The 25,296-nt window shown below is 38.5% G+C and overlaps 1 protein-coding gene across 3 annotated transcripts in view; it reads right to left on the bottom strand.

The window, feature by feature from the left end:
• The window catches only part of LOC145979374 (uncharacterized), a 124,455-nt gene that overhangs the window by 56,273 nt on the left and 42,886 nt on the right, over positions 1–25,296 (bottom strand). For all 3 annotated transcript variants that reach the window (XM_083112240.1, XM_083112242.1, XM_083112241.1), the window contains exons 4-5: positions 22,182–22,326; positions 1,728–1,869 (exon numbers count right to left, since the gene is read on the bottom strand). In XM_083112240.1, the coding sequence (XP_082968366.1) occupies positions 1,728–1,869; positions 22,182–22,326 (287 nt within the window). The remainder of the gene's footprint in view (positions 1–1,727; positions 1,870–22,181; positions 22,327–25,296) is intronic.

Genomic DNA, 25,296 nt, shown 5'->3' with positions numbered 1-25,296 from the left:
AAAACCAGTAAAAAAAACAATACTGAGCTAGAAGTAAAGGTTCTACACTACGAAGAGATATATTACAATCTGTTAAATATAATTTCACTGATTCATCCTAACTTAACAAAAACTCCCTACTTCTGGTATTCTGGAACACAAGTCCCTGACTTTTCCTATCTTTCATTGTTATAATAATAATAATAATAATAATAATAATAATAATAATAATAATAATAATAATAATAATAATAATAAAAGAATAGAAGATACCAGATAAATCTGACGTTTTAATCCAAGAAACAAGAATATTCATTGAAGACAGTAAAAAAAGATGATCAAAAGTGGATCTTTTATTCTAGTTTATGAACATGAGTACAATAACATGAAAACAAGCCAGAAGTTTAACAAAATAAATTCCTGAAACACAGAAAAACCTAAGATCATAATTTCTCAGTGTCAAACACCAGTATCATTTGAAAATGTGCAAGGTTCCACGAGACTTGACATTTGACCAAAAATGCACACGAGTGAAGCTCTCAGCTGCACATTTGCAACGCATGCATGCAGACCATGAAGACATTCTGAACAGGATTGTGACTCAGGATGAAACATCGTGTCATCATTTCGACCCCCGCCATGAAGACACCAGTAGCGGCTCGTGCCTAAAATAACAGGTGAAGAAGTATATTTATAGGCAATGAAAACAAATAGTAAGTGCCAGTGCCCCCCAATTTAAAACGTCTTTTTTGTCTTCATCCGTCCATCTGGAAAATGGTGTCTGCAACAAATTACACACTAAGTCATTTACTGGGTTCATTGTAGAAACCACAGCTCAACACATGAACACAACACACGATAGGAAACACGAAACACACACGCGGAACAAGATCTCGCGAGAACGCGAAGATTTTGCCACAAGCACTGGATGCGATGTTTTCTCCGACGAGAGAACTGCTTCATCTAGAAGGCGACACCCGTTCAAGGCCAACGCTAGGTGACGTCACCGTTGCCATGACAACCGGCTAAGTTTTCCGCAACCTAGCGGTGTTTGCTCTTGGGTTGGGACGAACTCAATACGTGCGTAGCACCGAGCGGCGTGTTATTTGAGTATTATCGTGTGCGTTCTGCTGGGAAATAGTTTAATTTAACAAGCAAATGAAAAATGTCAATATTAATTTGAAAATTAGGTGAAAACATCTGCACTTGTTGCACTTGGCCAGCCGCCACTGGAAGACACACCTGAAAAGCAAACATTTCCTCATGGGCGATGCTATTATTGATGCTGTTAATGACTGGTTACACACCCAGGATGATTTTTTTTTTTACAGTGGGTTAGAGAAATTGGAGCAACGCTAGGAAAAGTGCATTCAAGCAGAAGGGGACTATGAAGAACATACATAAAATTTCTGCTCGCTATCACATCTCCTTCCCCCTTTGTCCAGAAACTCGTAGTGATGCGAGACGGCTCCACTAATGAACACGTGAGAGGGAATGAGATTGCATGGAGGAGGAAAGTGGCTGGCATTCCAGCCTTCGCAGCAGCGAAAGAAACGCCCATTCGATTCATCTCCCCTTTCTCTGCTGCTATGCGCAGCATTACTCCGGAGATAGAAGAGACAGAGTATAGTTTGAATTGGATAAATTCTCCCTTTATATTCACACTAGGCATGAAGAAATCCTTAGGTAGTTGAACTATGAACTTGTGAACATTAGCATGGACATTCTGGATGAAGCTTGAATCTCACCTCTCTCCTGTATCTTCTGCTTCAGCCTCGTCTGTAGCTCCGCACACAGCTGCTTCTGTTGCACGATGTGGTTCTGCATCTTTTCCAACTCAGACCCCTCTTTGCGAAGCTGTTCTGCCAAGGGGAAGCGCTCATAAATCTTCTGCAATACATCAGAACGAAACCAAAAATGCACTAAAGCTATCTGAAATAATACCCTCAAAATGTATAAGCTCCGTAACAAATACAAATATTAACAAATAAAGTTTGAAATAATCCAATGGAATTTGTTGAACGTGTGTGAACTGCTCCATACAGGGTGTCTACAATTTTATAAAAACAAAATTACTTGACATCTGAAGGTTTTCCAGATCCAGAACAAAAACATGTCAGCCATTAGGGCAATTCATATATTTAAACATGGATGCAAGAAGGTCACTGAAATTTACCTACCAACACACTAAGAATCTCATTTAACCAAGTTTTTAGAAAATTCACTTCACATGTAAACATGTGACGGGATACTAAATCCAAATTGATTGTTGGAAAGGGGTGAGCTTTTACGCAATACTTGGTACCTGGTGACTTATGATTAACAAAGATTCTTTATACCAAATCATACCAATAGCATTATTAATACATAATTATAATAAGATTTAGTAATTGAATCTGTACTAATCCTAATATCTACCGAATAAAACCAAAAATTGCCAAAGAAAGTAAAAAAATGCAATAGCCATTTACTGTAGCAGATTTCTACATAAATAATGAGGGTCATTCGGAAAGTAATTTCCATTTGGGTATAAAAGAAACACCAGGACATTGTGAGAGTTTTTATTCTATACAACTGAAAGAGACAACTATAAGCTATTTTCTACACTTCTTTAATTTGTACACAGGCATAGGTTAATGTTCACTAGAAGTATTTGGAACTGTTGACATGAGGCACCGTAAAATCAACCTGGGCTGTAAGGAGTAATGATTGTTCTCCAGCAATGCTTGAACCGAGGACCTTCTCCAACATTTTCAGTGGAAATTGTTTGACCACCCTCCTTACAGCCCAGATTTGGCCCCTAGCGATTATCACCTCTTTCCACAAATGAAGAAGCGGCTAGGGGCAAAGTCCTTCAACAATGAGCCAGGAGCTCAAGGACAGTGTTACTGCATGGCTGAATGCATAGCAGCAGATTTCTTTGACATGGGTATTGTAAACCTTGTTTGCAGATATGATAAGCGTCTCAACAGAATAGATAGCTTAGAGTTGTTTTTCAGTAGTATATAATAAAAACTCTCACAATATCCTGGTGTTTCTTTTATACCCAAACGGTAGTTACTTTCTGAAAGAGACTCGTACATACAAGATCAAAACATGATAATTTCCTTGCGTATTTAATATACAATTTTACTGTAACTACAGGTATATCAAATTGAAGTGTAGTTTGTCCACAACAAATTGTAAATTTCTTGCTTCTCCTTTTAATCTTTGTTTGTTGAAAAACCTACTTTTAGTGCACATCTACAAAAACATTGATTTCTCCAGAAACACAGTAAATTTGCTGACATTTCCAGAAAAAGTCAGTTCCCTCAATTTTCCATGATTTACAGACTGGTAGACATGACACCCTGTTGTACACACCACAAAATACGAGGCGTATTCAGAAAGTAAGTACCGAAAGGGTGTAAGAAATAAAGTAAAATAGTTTTGTACCCTTTTTTATTGGCATTGCATTCTACAGACCTTAAACTACTTTTCTACGTAGTTTCCACCATTTTTCAAGCATTTGTCATAGTGTGGCACTGGTTTCTGTATCCCATCGTCATAGAATGTTCCCGCCTGTGATGAAACCCATCCATGCACTCCTGCTTCGACGTCATCATCCTCGTCGAAACGCTGACCACAATTTTTTCGATATTCCAGGCGATCTGTCACAATTTCGTAGAGGACTGTTTTCTTGGAATTTGTGGAAATTCCATGGAAAGCGACGATATTGTGAATCGTCTGTTTACATGAATTTCCACGTCGACTGCACACACCAAATTCTCGTTCACAACAGATGGCCAACTGCTCCTTGGCTCATCGTGAACTGTCTCACGACCTTCTTGAAACATAAAAAATAAAGACCTCTCACAGTTGATGGTGGATGTCTACTGGTTTCACGTTTCTTGCATTGAGAAAACGAATCATAGACCGGACTTCACAGTCGGCAGGTCGATTGATTTTCTTCAACATTTAAAACCTTCATAAACCTACGAAGGAAAAACATGACCTGCTCCCACGACTGCCTGTGTCTTACTAACGGATGAAGGGCATCAACGAGAACTCACACAGTGGCGACTACAGCACTACAGCGGCAATATTTGCAAATGGCACTTACTTTACGAATACGCCTCGTATAAAATTGAAGTCAGAATTTGAATGCTCCTTGAAGAGTAGTTGTAAATGTTTCTAAAAACGTACATTATCTTTCTCAGGGCATGTGGTAACATGTTACAAAGTAATAAAAGCTTAATTTTAAAACCTTGTTACTGGATTGAAAGTGTGTACATGACATGTGCTTTGAGGCAGAAAATATGTTATTTTCAAAATACTGACGATTACCAATCAAGGAAGCTTCAAGCTGTACTATTTTATATATATATATACAGGGACTGGCAGAAAAAGCTGACGGTTTTGAAATGTGTATATAAATAAAACAATTAATGTAATGCAATGTTTTATAATCAAAATTGGTACAAAAATAATTGCCATTTTCAGTGCTTACATTAATTTTTCTTTGTTTTGAAAATTGTGTCTTATAAATAACGAACATTAGGATGATTGTGTCATCATTCAGAATGTTCAAAATGGACTGTGCACACTCCCTTCGGGTTTGAAAGTCACGTTCACTCAACTCTTGCACTGTTTACCAGTTGTATGGGTGGAAGTAAAGATCCAAGTGCAGCATCCTTCTAACACTACAGTCTGACATGCCCAAAGCAGCGGCATGTTGTGAGACAGGGCGACGTGGACTCCTGATAACTGACCAACGCAAAGCATCCACATTTTCTGGTGTACGAACAGTACGCGGATGGCCTGTGGGTTTCTTTTTCAGACTTGACCCTGTCTCTCGAAAAGTTCTGACACAAAGCAGTATTGTATTCCGACTGAGTACACGGCCATGACGATCAACATTGAACTCCAATCGAAATGATCATTGGGTTTGGACAACGGACTCACCATTTTTAAAACATGCTTCTAACACAAAAGCATGATATCACCCAGTCTACTGCTCCATCTTAACTGAAATGGCGTTGAGCGACGAAGCTAATGAGCACTCCCTTACTCCGCCATTGAAAGAACTACACAACAATCCAATTGTGTCAAAGGTAAACACCATTTCTGAACATTTGAACCATTTGAACAAGAATTGGTGATCTCAAGTTAGCTATTCGCAACGAACTACTAGCAATTCCGAATGAAATGCTCGTGAGGGCGACATCCAACTTAAAGGAAAGGCTACATGAATGTGTAAAGAATGGAGGTCATAATTTATCAAACACAATTTTCAAAACAAAGAAATATTAATGTAAGCACTGAAAATGGCAATTATTTTTTAGCAGTTTTGATTTTTAAACCTTGTATTACATTAATTGCTTTATATACGTGGGTTAAGTCATAAGTCATGGCAACTATTTCTATTCTCGTGAATAGGGGACAGCACGAAAAATCTAAGATATATGTTTGAAAGAGTATGGAATGTATTTTCAAGAGAAGCCACCAGATGAAGTCTGGATGCAGGAGACTCTCGTAGGGAAGAGGCAGAACACATGACATTGGACAACAGTTTTATTTTGGCAGTTGACACACTGCCCCGTATGAAGGTCTCCACCCACCTCGCCAATGTTTGATAGGGCATGACATGCACACCCAGTGCTTCCCGTAGCTCTGTATGGCATTCCCGTGCATTTCTGTCGTGCAGAACTGCTATTTTAACATACGAATGTTGCTTCTGCTTCATGACCTCCATTTTCGAACGCTGTCACTCACTGACTGAACTTGGGTGCATGTTTACTACCCCACCTTTGTTTACATACACAATTTGGTGGCTTCTTTTGAAAGTACATTCCATACACTATCAAATGCATATCTTAGATTTTTCATGTGCCCTGTTTTCGAGAAAAAAATAGTTGCCATGACTTATGACTTAACCCTTGTATATACACATTTCAAAACCGTCAGTTTTTTCTGCCGGTCCATGTATATATATATATATATATATATATATATATATATATATATATATATATATGGCTTCCAACCAGTCCCAATTAGCCTGTCTCAGCATAAAATGAACTCAAAATGAACTTTGACAATTACGGTGAAGGGAGAATGTTGTTTTCTCCCAAAATGTTACATCCAGAACAGTACTAATTTGTTTTTAACAACCATAAATTAGAAGATAGAAACTATAGTTATATCATCAACATTTCTAATGCTGCACCACATCGCGCTGCAATGCCAAGGGCCCCGGGTTCGAATCCCGCTCGGGCTTGGTTGTTTGTGAATGTCCATTCATCAATTTCATCATTTCATCACTCATCCCCATCTTCGCAAATTAGCCAAGAGGCACGAAACACGAAGTAAAATAAACTAAATCAATCATAATTATGCACAAATATATATATATATATGCACAGGCTAATTGGGACTGGTTGGAAGCCAGGACATCTTTATTACAAGGTGAAAGTATTATCACTACACGATCAGGGAGAAGGGGAACTCCTGAAAGTAAAGCCACCTCCACCCACATACTTAAGAGCAGGGAACGGATTTATATGTAAATACATATTTATATATGAAACTGAAATCAGTTATATTTTGTATTATCTTTGCACGTCATGGCATGTAGACTCAAAAAAATCAGGTTTTTTTTCCATAGTTGTACATACATTAGGTTTTGGCTCATATTTTACATATTGTATTTATTTTTACATATTATTTTCATACATTTCTCAACATATAATTTATCTTTGCACAATAGCTACATGTCCCTGTTTGATCAAATGAGTTGGGTGAATATCTTGTGTATAACTGACAAAGTCCAAAGCGACGTTAAACAAACAAAAGGTTACAACCTTTTTTTACACCTTCCAATTGCATTAATTACAAGTTTTCTGTCATCCGAACAATAAGGAATTCCTTTTTCACCTCCCAACTGATTGCTTTTGCTATTGTACACTGCTCCACAAAACTTAAGGAACATCAAGGGAACAGAAGGAAACAAACACGAAAACAGGGTTCACCCTGTGTACCATTTTGTAATGTTGCTGGTCATTTTAGTTTCAAGTTCCATCTGTACCTTATTGGTGTTTATAAGCCCTGATCAGGAGCATCCTAAACATACTCGATAGGAATTAAGTCCAGGCCACTCAATACGTGATGTCTTCTGTTTCCAAGAATTCCATAACAATACGTGTGCTGTGCGGGCGAGCATTGATATCCATAAATAGGAACTCTAGACCAAATGCTCCATGGAATTTGCAAAGATATGAATGCAAAATGTTGTTTTTCTCAATTTCGGATGGGGCTGAAGCCTCATCAATTCCTCTCTGCAAACGCCAGTGTAGAATGACAAAGCTTAAATAAACTTGGGACGATGATGTGCAGAAGAGATATTTCATTGTAATGTTATTCTCAAGATTTACATTGTTCTCTAATGCTCTATTTGCTCTCATAATCCCTTGATGTTCCTTAAGTTTTGTGGAGCTGTATAAAACATTTGAAGTTCCTGTGTATTTACAATTGTTGTCAACATTAGAGAATGAGGGATCAAGCATCGCCTCCTGGTTGTTACAGATGTTAGTTTGGCAACGTTGGAAGAGTATTGCTAACCCCACCCTCGCTACTGTAATTGCACAACCGACAGCATCACCAGAAGGAACAATTTTGTGGCACACATCCGCTTCTGATTTCTCTTCAAGACAGTCATGGTAATACATTGCTGAGGCTGTATTTTATGTAGCCCATGTAGTGGCTTGTATTATTGAAAAGGTAAATTTTTACAAGAAAAAGTCCATATGTAACTCCATATTTTGGTGAAAATAACTAAATATGTATTTATATATTTAGCACATTTTTACTACATATAAATCCATTCCCTGCTTATGAGCTTATACTCCGGTGCCTTAAAATATAAACCAGTGCATTAGTTAGGTAAATTTATCAGTTTCCCCATTTTGTATTAACTCTGTATATTTATTTATCAATTTATTATTACATAGAATACCCACATACATAAAATAGTAAGTTATTTTGGTAACCAAATCTGTTCTTATACAGAACAGGTCAGGCTTACAGTTTGTGTAAAGGTGTCAGTATGGTGTTATTAACGGTTTAAGTGGTGTCTTGAAATTGGGATAATATTAATATAGGACCAGGGAGAGATGTTAGAAGATTATAAGAGTTATTTTTTATCTATGAGTACAGTGACTTATTTTAGTAATAATAAATTATAAAGAGGGGTACATATTGTTACATAAGATGAATTTATATTAAATTAAATTAAAATTAGAAACGTTTATAGACTGATACTAAGTAATGAGGTCAACAGTTACTTGATTCTTGTAGTAACACATACAGATTAAACTCAGGTGCGAGTGGCAGTTGAAAAAGAAGTATGATGTAGAACTAAACTAAATCTAAAAAATTAGATAAATTAATTACTTTACATTAGAAGCTCTTATTAGTTATATTATGAGCTCATATTAGCTTACATTATATAAAAGATTTATTAATAAAGTGAATTTAGGCTATTACATTATTACGAGGTGCATGTAAAAAAAAAAGGGCCGATAATTTTTTACACGGTGTTGGCAACACTGATGAAGTTGAGCATGCACAGGAGCATGCCCTAGTATTTGTGCTTGCAACAGAGATAGAATCGTCAGAGTGGGGTTGCGTACATGCGAGTAGCATGTCATACGATTTCTGAACGCCAGAGAACAGAATGCAGCTGACATCCATCGGGAATTGTGTGCCATTTATGGACCGACAGTGATGAGTGAAGGGAAGGTCAGGCAATGGTGAAGAGAGTTTCGGGAAGGGCGTTCAAATGTCCATGACGATGAGTGTTCAGACGGATGATCTGATGGAATGCGTTAACGAGAAAGTGCATTCCAATCGCTGGTTCACAATATCTGAACTCGCCAAAAAGTTTCCAGAAGTGTCTGTGAAAACAGTGCATCAAAATGTGACTGACAACCTGGGGTATCACAAACTGTGTGCGAGGTGGGTACCAAAAATGCTGACAGATGCTCACAAAGAGCAAAGAAGGCCAGCTGCACGTAATTTTTTGGCCCGCTGGAGGGAGGGTGAGGATGACTTCTTTTCGCACATAGTGATGGGGATGAAACGTGGATATCGTATGCCACTGGGGAGTGGAAGGAGCAGTCAATGCAATGGTGGCACTCTGGTTCTCCTAAAGCGAAGAAATTCAAACAAACACCTTCAGTTCACAAAATCATGGCAACCGTGTTTTGGGACCAAAAGGGTGTGATTTTTGTGAAATTCTTGGAACCAGGACGAACAATTACAGCAGAGATGTATTGCGAAATCCAAAATCGGTAGAGAGGAATGCTACGCTTTGGAATTTTTCTGATCATGACAACGCCCGCCCACACACAGCTGCTCGTACTGTTGAGACAATTGAAATATTTCGATGGGAACTATTCAATCATCCCCATTACAGCCCCGACCTTGCCCCCAGCGATTTCTTTCCTTTTCTTCACCTGAAAAAGTGGCTTGCATCGACAGTGACATGCTCAAGACATCAGTTCTGGACTGGCTGCACTCTGAGGTGGCATATTTTTACGCAGAGGGTATACGGAAGCTTGTACCACGCTATCAGAAATGTCTGGAGGTTAATCGTGACTACGTCGAAAAATAGCCAAGGTATGTACTTATTTATCAATCACAATAAATTTCTTCTCCTATCATTTTCTTATTTTTTAAAAAAAATATCGGCCCTTTTTTTTACATGCACCTCGTATAAAGTAAATTGGGGAAAGCATTCATAATGACTGTAAATTACAGGAAAGGGACTACAATACAAGCAGCATATGCATACGAGAAGAATATTTATAGGCTGGGCCACAGGAAACAGTACAATAACAAGTGGTAACCTTGAAAGAGAATAGTGTGGTGGCCCTATATCTGTTCGTCAACCACATCATAAAATATAATCAGTAAAAGTTGACATAACCGTTGTTGTATATTACAAAATAATACACTAAATTGTAATTTTATGATTGCCTTTATTACTTATGGCTCCTGTTTAACTTTACCTAAGGCTTAATGTATTTGTACTTTTGTTATTAGCATTGCTTTTCTGCCACTTTTGGCTAATTGCAACGAGATTAAGTGATGATTAGCTGAAATCGATGAAGGGGTACTCGCAAACACCCGGGCTCAGACTAGGTTTGATTTGATTTATTTTACTTTGCTTCTTGTGCCACTTTTGGCTAATTTGCGAATATGGTAATGAGGGATGATATGATGAAATTGATGAATGGACACTCAGAAACATCCATACCCAGGCCAGGATTCAAACCCGGCACTCTTAGCATCGTAGCACAATGTGCCAACCACTCTGCCACAGGGACTGTCTCAGGTTAGGATTTGAACCTGTGAAGTTAACTGGTGAGATCTAAAGTCAACCACTTAACGTGCTTGGCCCCAGGCTCTAATCCTCAACAATGGGTATTTCCACAGGAGGGAGAGAAATAAACAAGTGAAACTGAGAACAAACCAACACGTATATTACTGCTGACTTGATAGCTGGTAAGATAGAATGAAAACTTGCCACAAGGAATAAAAGACACCACCAAGATAAAATCTGTAACAGTGATTATGTGAACTTGGACTAAGGATATTTTATGATCTGGTTGGGTAACCATACTTTCTACCTGCACTTGATCATTGTACTGTTTCCTGAGGACCACTCTATTTAGCTAACCAACTGGAACTACAAGGGTCACCCAGAAAGTAAAGACCGTTTGGTTATACAAAATGAAAAACAAAATATTTATTGGAAAAAACAATTCTCTTACATACCTGAAGCTTCCTTCACTTCTCTACATAATCACCTCCTACATTTAAACATTTGTCATATCTGGGCACGAGCTTCAAAATTCCCATGTTATACTCTTCTGCCGCCAGTTCATTAAGCCAGATGGTCACTGCATTCAAAAGACCGCTCGCGCATTTCCGCTGCGCAGCTCACTCCTCTTTCTCTTTTCAGGGTCACTGGCTTTCGTAACAGCTGTGCTAATAATGCTGTGAGTGTAGGTTGCAAGAAGTAGTTCTTGTGCAGTTGGGGTGGTCAAAATGAACTGTGAGAAAATTCAAACAGACTCTCTCAACACGAAAGGTTATGGCAACCTTCTTTTGGGATTGTAAAGGTGTTCTTTTGGTGGATTTCATGCCAAAAGGCACTACGATCAATGCAAATCGTTATTGTGAGACTGTAAGAAAACTACGGCGAGCCATCCAAAACAGGAGGCGAGGAATGCTTTTTGAGAGGAATTGTGCTTCTGCACGGCAATGCCTGCCCTCACACTGCTGGTGCAACTCAAGAATTGTTGGATCAATTCGGATTGGAATTTTTTTTAAGCATCCACCCTATAGTCCGGACTTTGCTCCGAGCGATTTCCACCTTTTCCCTAAGCTGAAAGAGTTTCTGGGCATTAAACGTTTTGGAAGTGATGAAGAGTTGAAGAATGCAGTGACCACATGGCTTAATGAACTGGCGGCAGAAGAGTATAACATGGGAATTCTGAAGCTCGTGCCCAGATACGACAAATGTTTAAATGTAGGAGGTGCTTATGTAGAGAAGTGAAGGAAGCTTCAGGTATGTAACAGAATTGTTTTTTTTTTCCAATAAATATTGTGTTTTTAATTTTGTATAACCAAACGGTCTTTATTTTCTGGATGACCCTCGTTCAATAGCTGGCATGGTGAAGTAGAAGGTTAAGTTCCCCATGCATATTGCACCATGCCATGAAGGCACATTTAGAATATGTGGAAGTAGGGCCCCATTCTCGATCTTGGCCATTTTGGAGCACAGCCACTTTATGCAAAGACAAGGCAGGAAAAAATTCGACCTTCGATCACCAACCCTGGAAACCAAACCTGGGTCTCCCACATGGCAATCAGATATCTTACCGACTAGACCACCATGGCTCCAGTTAGCATCAGAGGTGTTCACCCTCCGGAGGATGACCCTTGTGAGGACAGACCTCACCCTCACCCTCCAGAAGACTTGTGAGGGTGAGGGCGGTGGAGGGTGAGGGCAACTGTGATCTCGGAGGGTGAGGGTGGTGGAGGGTGAGGGCGATCTCGGAGGGTGAGGGTGAGAGCGATCTCGGAGGGTGAGGGTGGTGGAGGGTGAGGGTGAGAGCAATCTCGGAGGGTAAGGGCAGTGGAGGGCAAGGGCGAGAGTGATCTCGGAGGTGAGGGTGGTGGAGGGTGAGGGCAAGAGCGATCTCAGAGGATGAGGGCAGTGGAGGGTGAGGGTGAGAGTGATCTCAGAGGGTGAGGGTGGTGGAGGGCGTGAGCGATCTCAGAGGGTGAGGGCGAGGGCGACTGCGATCTCAGAGGATGAGGGCGGTGGAGGGTGAGGGCGAGAGTGATCTCGGAGGGTGAGGGTGCATGGAGGGTGAGGGCAAGTGGAGGGTTTTGGAGGATGGAGGATGTTGGAGGGTGAGGGCAAGTGGAGGGTGCTGGAGGGCGATGGAAGGTGCTGGAGGGAGATGGAGGGTGAGGGTTACGGCAGGGCCAGATCGAGACACGAGGAGATTAAATTTCATTTATTTTTGTTTACAAGAATAATTATAAATTTCCTTCACCTAATATAATATATCAATTTTTCGATAATATTTTGTTCCCGTTGTAACTTACATTGAATACTATTTTAAGAGAATCTTAAAATTTATTTAATCTTTTCTTAAACTTTACAACAATGTTAACCAAACAATAAGGATTCCAGAAAAATATATTTCAACAGTTCACATTTATATTTTAGTACACTAATTAATTAATAAAATAGTATTTTCTATTTTTCTTTGGACCGAAAACATGGTTTACTAAAATTTCAATTATCATTGAGAGGGAAAGGTGAAACACCAACACAAGTATTTTTATAATGAACTTATATGATCTAACTTACCCAGAAATAAAAATTGATAACTTTTTCATTCCTTCTGAAAATTTGACAACTTATTTCTGAAAATTTTTAAAAGTGGCTACCAGAGTATATATTATTCAAATTAACTTAAAATCTAAGATTTTAGCTTCAAAATATCATTGAAGCAATTTTTTAGTGTATCAAATTTTAAATAATTCCCAGAAAGCGGGACACAGGAAGGCGTGCCCCCTTCCTTGGAAAATGAAGGTCAACCTAAAAATATATATTTCACATATATAATTTTATTTGACACAGTCGTTTGTGTTTATTATTAAATGGATATCGCAGAGACATATGCAGTGTTCGGAAAGTGACTTTTTTAAAACAGTTAGTTAAAATATAACTGAGTTACTTGTTTTAAAAATCATTAATTGGAATAAACTAATATGTGAAGACTTACATGCATTTTATTTATGCTTCTGGCTGGTTCGCAAGTTTTAATAAGTCTTAATTGTATAAGTCTTCATATATTTATATTATTCATTAGAGGCAGAAAATATTCCTGTAGGGAGGGGACAAATTATCAATTATTTCTCGTGGAGAGGGGAATTGAGTTTCAAATAAGAAAACCACTTTTCGAATTCCCCATAACAACAATAAAAAACATGTCATAATAATTTTCTTCAATATACTACAAACTCATTGTAAATTTTTAATTGGAATTAGGAATCTTATAAACTGGTATCGAGATGAGACAAGACTTAGCATAGTCTCGGTCTCTACTCTAGTTGTAAGCACCAATCTTGATCTCGAGGGGCAAATTTCGGTCTCGTCTCAAGTCTGTAGGATAAGAAACATACACAGCATGTCAATGCACAAACTTTCACAGCATATAGAGGACGAGACAAACAAATTTTCTTAACAACATTTTTGTACATTTCGACACAACTAATCCTCGGAAAAAGAATAATTTTATCCTGAATTTATAAAACTGAGCAGCACAAAGCCATGGCTGCCACTGACGGATTAACTTTGCAATTGCGATAAATAAAATATATATATGATCCATAGTGTTGCTCACGAAATGAGACACGATATGGGACAGGCCTTTTGAAATTCGAGATGAAATTGAATGCCTGTCTCGTCTCATTGTTGCGATGAGACACGAGACAATACAAGATGGCTCGTGAAAAGCCTCGTCCCGTCTAAAAACTCTAGAAGAATTACAAACAAAGAACATTAAACATTTGCAAATATTTATTTACTTGGAAAAATGTAGTTTCCTTGGAAACCCAGACCAGCGTTTATTACGTCTAAAAAAGGATAAAGTACAAAGAGTACAAAGAGTAATGAACGAATATCTAAACTTTTTTTAATACTCTTTAATAATGGGAAGTAACCCATCGTTATTTCCCATTTTTCAATTTATTCAAGGTTTTTCTTTGTATGTTTTGTTAAAACTCCAAATACAAATGCAATTCGTACAATACAGATCCAGTTTTTGTGAAAATAATTGTGATAGGGAATGGGCAGTTCAAGAAAATATTGTAAATTGTAAAAAGAAAATTGAGGGCTTTGCTTCTTTAAAAAAATATATTATTTGCTTATTCTTTTAAAAGTTCCCGTTTCTAATGCCCGAGAAACATTTTATAAAGCTTTTAGGAAATCCTTTTTTTTTTGTGTATTGTACTAAGTATTGCAGTTCTGGATAGGTTTTGTGTTCGCACTACACACATTTAAAAATATATTTTTTGTTGCTTCACAGCGGCAAGATTAGAATTTAAGGAAAACAATCCATTTACAGTGCATAGAAGTTCTTATAACAATTCAATAGCAGTAATGAAAAAAAACCACTCATTTATTGAACTTTCAGACCGAAGGGACATGTAACATGTATCTTTTCCAAAGCAATCTTCAGAAATAAACAGTCTTTCGAACTGAGGCGACACGAAAAGCTACAGGTGTCGCTTATCGCTTACGTGTCGCTTGGTCTATTGGAATAGGCGATGAATGCTTTCTTATCGTTTGTCCCTTCACAGACGACAAGCAATGCGTGTCACTGGAAATGAACCCTTATTAATACATGAAACCTTTCGAACTGACGTGTGATGCTCGGTCTGAATACCTCTTGCCCCAGTTTGTCTCGTGGCGAGTGCATGCAGATTGACTGAAGTGCCACTTGTTATTTCGGCTTGAAACTTCCGTGTCGCTTGTTGCCTGTCTCTTCGCTATCAAAGCGACACGCGACAAAGGCCCCTTCAGTCTATAAGCAAGCATACACTGCGTGTAGACGAACAATAGAACTTCAAAAAGGAAATCGAAATAATAAAGAACTATTTAAGATCCATGTTGACAACATGCCTGTAGGTGTTGCTATGTTCATTCGCGGATTTTGGTTTGCGAGCAGTAGCCATTTATCACTGCAGAAAATCAGCAACAAAGTATTTGCATTCTCTATCACTATCACAGATCAAATAAAGGGACTCGTTGTTCTGCAGCTATGAACCGAGTGGACCTGTTTGTTACCCCTTAGGCAACTTTCTGAAGCAGATTCCATTCTCAGTATGAGGAACGTTTATATCTGGAAATCTTTGTCAAAACAAGATACCTGGCCACAGATTCTGGCCCTGGGAAGGATTGAATGCACTCTCCCCCTCCCCTGCTCTTTTAACAAGGAAACGAGGAGATAGTTGGCGTATGTGCTTTCAGTCAGCCCTGAAAATTTGGCTTAGGTGATTCCACGAAAATCTTTAAAAGTTGCCAAATGTAGATCTTCTCCCACGCCACAAATATACAAGTTTGCAATTTAAGTGTTATAAAGTAACTGTTACTTGTAACTAGTTGCTTCCAATCAATGCTTCATATCGATGGAGTGTTTCTTTCAGGGTGCGGCACTATTATGGGGGAATATTCCTCGTTTACACCCCCTCCACCAAAAAATAAAATCTGCGTATATCCATGATTATTGATTATTTGACTGAAAGCATACACTTAGAATTACTTATATTAGAGTGGGTGGTTTAGAAGTGGTTATGTCCAGGACCCTTGACCGACAATACCCCTCGAGAATGAATTATGTCCATTTTTTAATAAATAGATTTAGATTGATTGATTTGATTTATTTATTTGGTGTTTTAAGTCCACTTTATGCACAGTAGCTAATCGGAACTGGACATACAGTTTAAAGTGGGATCCGAACCACTATATGTGCTTCCACCGGGTTTCGAACTCGATACCCCTCGATTACAAGGTGAGGACGCTACCACTGCACCATCGGGAAGGCACTCAGTAGATTTAGACTATGATGTACCACGTATAAAATGTGTTTCCGAGTGCAGAAATCACAAATAACAGGAGATATTGGATCCCAAAGTATGGACCGTTTAAATTAAAATAAATCCTACCTCATAGTATCTTCACTGTACAGAACCAGACAGTGTCTGCGATTATGGGGCAAGGGGGGCAGTTAACCCCCTTATTTTTGACACTTTTGCCCCCGCACTATGCTACTAAACTTTGTCTATCAAGAGATAGTAAACTGTCCTTGCCCCCTCAGCATTGGCACCTTCCCATCCCTAGTTTTGGAACCCAATCGCCGCCATTGGAACCAGCAAAGCCATTCAATAGAGGAGAAATTGGGTTGAAGAATGCCACAAAATGAAAATATTTGTAATGTGCTCCAAACATATTGACTATCTGAAACATCATTTTTAAAATGCTGCTACTGATATTTTATGTAAGGGTGCCCTTACAATGTTGTTAACCCCTCTCTCTATATCTCCGTGTGTATGGGGGTGGGGGTTGTGGGTGGGGAGCTAGTTCTTCCTCCTCATCTATCAACTAGCATGGGTTAAAAATCGGTGCAATTGAACGAATCACATTAACAATATGCATAAATCACGTAATAAGCAACATTAATATATGATGCAATTTAACCAAATATATGACTACAAACATAAGAGAATAAAAAGCATCACACAAGCCTCCCCAATGTCGTAGTAGTAACATTATTCCTATTATCCCATCTGAGCATACAGCAACAAACAATATTCATCCCATAATATTCACAAACTGTCACGGAATAGATTTTTGGAATATTCATATGCAAAGAAATTAATGTGGATGGCCAAGGGAACTAAGTATTTTTGTCATCAAAGTCACCAAAGCTATTTAATATACAACTTATAATGCAAAGTATATTTCTCATTAATTTCATTCCGTGTATTAAAAGTTAGAATATCAACTTCTTTTTAAAATGTGTCTTTTTCCTAATAAATGTAAAAAAACAATATAAGATATTATAAGGACATGCTTTCAATCTAATAATTAATAAGAACAATTCATGGACATCAGCAGGACTTTTATTTTGGTGGGGGAGAGGAGTGTAAATGAGGCATATTCCTCCACAACAGTGTCGCCCCCCTGAAAGAAACACTCTGTAGATATGAAGTTATCATGTCCCTGCAATACCCTTTTAATAATATACACAAACGACTGTGACTGAAAGAAAAGGATGTGTGTGAACTGATTTGATTGATTTGGTGTCTTAAGTCCACTTTATTCACAGTAAGGCTAATCGGGACTGGACCTACAGTTTAAAGAAGGATCCGAACCACTATATGTACCTCTACCAGGTATGGAACCATGGACCCCTTGATTAGAAGGCAACGACGCTACCACTGCGCCATCGGAGAGGTCTTAATGTGTGTAAAATACATACTTTTTGATTGACCTTCATTTTCCAGAGATGGAGGCACGCCCCCTCTCCCGTGCCCAGCCCTCTGTGCATCCAGGAAAACATTATTTACAATTATATGGTCTAAACATTTGCTTCAATGATATTTTGAATTAGAATCTTAGATTTTAAATTAATTTGAAAAATATAAAATCAGGTAGCCGTTTATAAAAAGGTTCAAAAATAAGTTGTCATATTTTCAGAAGGAATGAAAAAGCTATCAATTTTATCTCTGGGTAAGTTAGATCTTATAAGTTCATTATAAAAATACTTGTGTTGGTGTTGCACCTTTCCCTCTCGATGATAATTGAAATTTTAGTAAACCAAGTTTTCGGTTCCAAAAAATTAGATAATAATACTATTTGATTAATTTAATTGTCTACTAAAATATAAGTGTGATATGTTGAAATATTTTTTTTCTGGAATCGTTATTACTTGGTTACCATTGTTGTGAAATTTCAAAAAGATTGAATAGTTTGTAAGGGAGATAGAATTATTTTTCCAAGAGAGTGCAGCTCACTTGGAGTCTTTGGGAATAGAAGAAAGTTTGAGAAACTATAGAAATGAAACCAGACAAGTTAGAGAAAAAATGTAGTTTCTCACCAGCATGAAAGGATTAAATGTGCCAAGTTTCATCAAAATCTGAGAACATAGGTTCCAAAACCTCTTTTTTTTTTGTTGAACTGACATGGAATGAAATGACTTATATTATCATAGGGCAAATATGTACACTTTTTAGTGCCTCGTTCTACCCAATGAGTACAGGGAAAGGATGGATTGTAACTATCTTTAATCTCCAATAAGCTCATGTTTATATCCATATAGGAACTGTAAATCTTGGAGAGATATATAATTAAAGGAAGGAACTAAATACCAAAACTTCCAAGTGTGTACATAAAGAATGTATTTTCTTGGTCAATGGGGGTAAAACCTACAACTAGAATATGGTTTCTCAAAATATGGTATGCAGTACTGGTACACGTACTATGTGTTCAGAAAGTAAATACTCGGTTGATGATAGCATTGAGAGCGAAAATTAAAATATGAAATCAATTAAGACCAAATCGTATAATTTCACATGCCATTGGCACTTGAAGTTCTTGGAGAGACATATATCTCCTTTCCTGGAGTGTCTACTTGTGTGCTAGAAAGATTTCCGTAGGTAACAGAAAATAAAAGCAATAACAGTCTTAAAATACGCACGTCTGAAAGACAAAGAACGAGAATAAAAGTATTCGAGTGATAAGACATTCAAAGTAATTTATATGATTTGTTACCGCTGCCGCATAAAGTAGGAGCTGTATGTGAGTGATTAATGTTATCTCTTGGATGAGTGTTTCAGCTCCCCACACGTAATGGAATTTTTATTTAACTGCCATTTATAAAATGATGCCGGTACAGCATATCGTTGTGAACACCTTTTAGTACAGCAGTCTCTGACGCCCGAGTCCAGGATTCGAAAGCCGGTCTGGGCATGTGTATTCCTTGTTAGTGTTCCTTTCATCATCACTCATCTTCATCTTTGCGATTAGCCAAAGTTGCAGAAAAGAGAAGTAAAATAAACAAAATCAATCAAAAGGCATATCATTGCGTACTGCCAGAAAAAAATATTGCTTTTATTATTACTATTATTGCATCAACAACAAATACATAAACACACGATCTATTATCCTGTCATTTCTAGAAAATCTGTTTTCATTTCCATCTTAAATCGAATTTATTTTTCCTAAATTTCCGGGGACAAATTTAGTAAAAGGACTTTCAATTTTCCTCTTCATCTATTGTTTATAAGAATTAATGTGACAAAGGATGAACTTTTGTATAGTGTATTATGTACATAAAATCTTTGTCCAGTGTCACAGCATATGGCAGTATTTAGAGAGGGACTTTGGGTGTTCAAAGGTTCAACCCCCCCCCCCCTGAAACTTCTGACATGTTGTATTAATGGACGTCCAGGAACCAAAATCAGTATCTCATTTTCAAAAATTTATTCGAAGCTTTTCAAAATACAAGGGAAGACAATGCTGAGACGATCGATGTACCTTTATGAATTTCATATCATCTTCTTTCATCCTCATATTTGCGATCAGCTAAAAGTAACACTGTGGGAGGAGTTTTCCTTGATCTTAGCATAAACATTAGTTTCCAATAACTGAATGTTCTTGACCCATCCAACTAGAGACCACAGGTCCTATAGCACAGATTAGACACACACACACACACACACACACAAAGAGGCAAAGTTAACGATTGCATAGAAATTACTGCCAATACGTATATGCAACAATAAGCACATTAAGCACAAATATACGCTAACACCTGTGATAGAACTCTAAAACGTTGTCAGAGTATCCCAAATCAAGATAGATAGATAGATAGATAGATAGATATAGGATAAAAGGAAGAAGGGCCACAAGGGATAAATAAAAAGTGAAAGAGGAGAGAGGAAAAACTCACCGGACAAAGAAAAAATTCAAATTTTCGTGATGGCATGTCACATCTTCAGGAGTAGAGACATTGTAGAACTAAGTGACAAGATGGAAGAGTAAGCATGACCTGCAGTGTTGTCAGGTCCTGAAAAGAAAAAAATAAGTGTTGACAGTACCACAAAATATATATATATATTGTGGTCTTGTCAACACTTTTATATATATAGATGGTTCTTTCGCCTGGCTTGTCAAAAACTGTGAGTGGGGGGGGGGGGGGGTTGGTTGGAGAAAGGTGGTGGTGAGGGTGAGGATAGGGGATGAGGGGCATTACTGGGTGGCCTTGTTCAGGCCTGGAGGTGTGGTTGCATTCATGGTCGATATTTAGGCCCTCTCCCATCTTCTACGTATTGAGGTGTTGGTGGATTGGGGCAAGGGGTGGACGGTCGCTACCTGGAAGCAGTCATTAAAAGGAATATTGTGATGATTGGTGTGAATGGCAACAGCAAAGTCCAGGTTTTGGGTAGAGGAGCGGTGGTTGTTGATGCGGAGATTCAGGGCTGTGGATGTTTCCCCAATGTAGAAGCTCCCACAGATGTTGCATGTGAGGATATAAATTAGGTTAGAGCTGTTGCAGGTTCCTTTGGGGTAGAGGGTGAATTTGCCGGTGGCAGTGTGGAACTGGAGGGTGCCCCATATTTGTCACTTCCCGCACCCTCTATATATATATATATATATATATATATATATATATAATTTTTGTGGTACTGTCAACACTTTTTTTTGTTTTTCGGGACCTGGCAACACTGCAGGTCATGCTTACTCTTCCATCTTGTCACTTAGTTCTACAACGTCTCTCTTTTCCTGAAGATGTGACATACCATCACGAAAATTTGAATTTTTTCTTTGTCCGGTGAGTGTTTCCTCTCTCCTCTTTCACTTTTTATATATATATATATATATGAAGAATGAAACTGTTGAAAGCATATGAATTTTCCTCAAGGTACAAATACAAATATGAAAAGCCACCCACTAGTAATGACGTGAGGGTTGGTGGAGGGTGAGGGCGTGTGGAGGGTGTAGGACATGACAGGGCAGTGGAGGGTGACTGCGATGTCGGAGGGTGAGGGCAGTGGAGGGCGAGGGCGATTGCGATCTCGGAGGGTGAGGGTGAGGGCGATTGCGATCTCTGAGGGTGGTGGAGGGCGAGGACAACTGCGATCTCGGAGGGTGAGGGCAGTGGAGGGCGACTGCGATCTCGGAGGATGAGGGCGGTGGAGGGTGAGGGCGACTGCAATCTTGGAGGGCAAGGGCTACTGCGATCTCGGAGGGTGAGGGCATTGGAGGGTGAGGGCGACTGTGATCTCGGAGGGTGAGGGTGGTGGAGGGCGAGGGCGACTGTGATGTCGGAGGGTGAGGGCAGTGGAGGGCGAGGGCGATTGCAATCTCAGAGGGTGAGGGCGATTGTGATCTCTGAGGGTGAGGGTGGTGGAGGGTGAGGGCGACGGCGATCTCGGAAGGTGAGGGTGGTGGAGGGTGAGGGCAACTGCAATCTCGGAGGGTGAGGGCAGTGGAGAGCGAGGGCGATTGCGATCTCGGAGGGTGAGGGTGGTGGAGGGTGAGGGTGACTGTGATGTCAGAGGGTGAGGGCGGTGGTGGGCGAGGGTGACTTTGCTCTTGGAGGGTGAGGGCGGTGGAGGGTGAGGACAACTGCGATCTCGGAGGGCGACTGCGATCTTGGAGGGTGAGGGCGGCGATGGAGGAGGGCGACTGCGATCTTGGAGGGTGAGGGCGTTGGAGGGCAAGGGCGACTGCGATCTCGGAGGGTGAGGGCAGTGGAGGATGAGAGCGACTGCGATCTTGAAGGGTGAGGGTAGTGTGGGGCAAGGGCGACTGCAATCTCGGAGGGTGAGGGTGAGGGGAGGTTGACTCAAAATGAACACCTCTGGTTAGCATGGAGTGCCTGAGAGAAACTGTGAGTCAACTTCGCTCCAGGTGGCTGACCATGTGTTATATAACAATAAAATAAGTGTAAATACCAATTCATTTATGAGTGGTTATTTAGTTAAGAAGGAAGCTCTTTCAACTAAAAACTCCAGATGCAGTGTTTGAATGTGACCAGAATTTTATACTTTCTCTAATATGACATTACCTTGTAACTTTCCCACATTTTTGCATATTTCTCCACTGTTGAATCATAATGTTTCTGCTTTTCAACTGTTTCTCTTTTCACTTCTTCCAACTGCTTCTGCTTTTCTTCTTTAAGCTGTTGTGCAGTCTCTATAGATTTATTTGAGCTGAAAAAAATAAGACTGAATTTACATCACATGACAAAATTTCAACAAGTTCTTTAAATAAAAGAAGAAATAAAAGAAGATCTTCTTTGATGCTGATCAGTGGTTCTTGATTCATGATGATTGTTGGAATTTTAACCACTGTAATTGGTTTATTACAAAAAAAAACAAAAACATTTCAATTAATTTTAAGTATAGTGTGTTGTTTTACATGTAGCCCAGTCAATAAAGGTTTCATGTCTGGAATAATTCCATAAAAGATGAATTTTGGTCAGTTGTTAGAACACTACTAGTAGTGCAAAACAACAAACGTCCCTGCCCCTCCCCGTGGTGCTTCCCCCCCAGTGCCCCTTCCCCAAACATCAATTTCGCAGACTCTCAGCTATTGGCTTATATCTCCGTAACCAATGGTCATAGACAGATAATCTTTCTTTAGCCTTAATCTTCATTAGATGGGCTTCAAAAAGAATATGTTCAATTTTTCAATAATGTTGGAGGTTTTGCCGCAATTTAAAAAGTAAACTTCAAAAAGTGATTTTTTCTAGTACTTTCTAAAGTTTTTGGCTTGTAACTTTTGAACAAATTAAATGACAAGAAATTGTTTCCAATAAATTTTGTAGCCTAATTTATAAGCTTTAAAACCATATAAGCTTTAATATATTTTAATGAAAGATACACCATAAAATGTGTCTCCGAATGCAGGACAGTGCCAAACAAGTGTGTCATTATCACAGTCTGGTGGTTAAGTCTGGAATCAAATCGCCATCTGCGTGCTGATGGCCGCCATCTTGAAAAGAGTGTGCCATATATCTCGGGAATGGTGGCACCTGTCAACTTCCGGTTTTCTCAGAAATACTCCAAGTAATGTAAACTTTCAAAATATATATCAACAAATTTATTTATGAAGAACAAAAATAGTAGTTTTGTAGAAAACTCACTATTTATAATATTTTATGTGAATAACTGCTAGTAGAAAGTTTTAATAATTCTCAAACCAGACAATAGTATTTTATATGTAAGGTTATGAAATGTTGGTTAGAAGACTTTAGATGAACTAAATCCTTAAAATACTACTTTTTATATTTATGCCTTTACCTTAAATAACATTTTTAAGAGAAATATAGTTTATATACATCCCAATTTGATTTCTGAAAATAGAAATTATTTAAATTTATAGTGTTAAATTGATTTATTATTTGAAAGAAAAAAAACACATTCATTGTAATTGATGAAACGAAAATACTGAAAATTGTTTCAGAAATTATGTTGTTTTGAACTGATCATATCGGTTCTCTTTTTAATCAGGTCTTCAATTCAAATCCTACTTTTGGATAATGTAGTATAGGTACTATCCCAGTAATCTCTGGAGTAATGCCGCACATAATGGTAGAGAAGGGGAGAAAGTGAGTGTGTGTAGCAAAGCAGTAAATGCTGATACAAACAGCTGTTAACTTCAGTATCTCCAAACCCTCCCCCCACAATCCTGTTTATTCGCAAGTTTTCATTGTTCGAGCCCCTCTTGCGCAGAGACGTACCTTCGTTCGCTTGCACCATAGATTCCCAGGACAGAGTATAGTACTCTGTGCTTGGTTGTAATGGTCTTGAGCGTGAAAAACCCACTGCAGATAGCACAGAGATTTGATGTGAAATGAGAGGTTTATTTCATGAAGGCTCTTTCCCAGGTGAACAATGTGAAGTTGTGTCTTATTTAGTTGTCACACTGAGGGTTATGGGCTTTCTTAATTTCTTGCTTGCACCAGTCTTCCAAATTGAGATATCTTTAGTCAGGTTCTGTGTTACAATTGACAAGGTATACATCCTTATGCAGTTTGTACAGTACACACATTGTAGTCTGATGTGCACGTGATGCCAGGCAGTTTCTTTACTTGCAGTTCATAACTCATCCAATCTTGAAGGATGAAAGGTTCTGAGCTTAAGTAACTCACTCTCTCTCTCTAACATTCTTAAATCCGAAGGTTTATGGCTGGAGCAACACAAGTCTTCAATCTGTCCCTATCCTGGGCAAGATCAATACAATATTTTCCATCCATACCGATTTCATTTAGGTTCATCTCAATGTTATCTCTCCATCTTTGTCTTGGCCTTTCTACAGGTCTCGTACCATCAATTTTCATAACAAGAATCCTGTAAACTCTTCTTTCTTCTCCCATTCGTGCCACATGGCCTGCCTACCTAAGTCTTCTGGATTTAATTATTCGAATAATATCTGGACATGAATACATATGTAGTTCTAAATTATGTAACTTTCTCCACTCACCTGTCTCTTCATACCTTTTAGGTCCAAATACTTTTCTACATTTTGTTTATTTTAACTTTTAGTTTCTTAGATATTACACGAAAGGATAAAAGTTTATGAAGAGAGAAGTGTTTTGAGGTCAAGGCCATCCGGAAATCTGTAGTTATTGGGAAACATTCCAATCGTTTATACTTGTATTGCCATGGTTAGAATGGGCTATTTTGATCCACTTTTGTCAACATGGGGATGTTAGAATAATAAAATTTCTGTCTCATGAAAGAACCTCAAGCACTTTGTTATTTTTGTTGTAAGTGCACTTGTTGTCAACCCAGCTCTGCTGATTTCTGTGGAGAAGTACCGAAGGACAGTGGTCCTTGGATACCTCAATGGCTGACAATACTATGTACTTGCTGGTAACAACAGAGAAATCGTAAAATAAGCAAGTAAACGCAAGTAAACAGTACACTGGACGTTCCAAGTGCTGATTGGAAAATCTTGTCTCCACTATATATTGTGAATTTGAAGAATGGGATTTTAAGACCTGATCAATGAAGGGAGATGATCTCATCAGAAATTCATAACAAAATCTTTCCTAAATAATTTTTACTATTTTCGTATCATAAATTACAATGAATATGTGTTTGCCTTTCAATACTATTTTCAAAAATCAAATTGGGATGTATATAAACTGTATTTCTCTTAAAAATGTTATTTAA

Source organism: Lepisma saccharinum, chromosome 26 (genome assembly GCF_977018435.1).
Source record: "Lepisma saccharinum chromosome 26, izLepSacc3.1, whole genome shotgun sequence".
Taxonomy (NCBI): domain Eukaryota; kingdom Metazoa; phylum Arthropoda; class Insecta; order Zygentoma; family Lepismatidae; genus Lepisma; species Lepisma saccharinum.
Note: the sequence above shows the minus strand (reverse complement) of the source record. Positions and strands in the feature narration are given on the sequence as shown.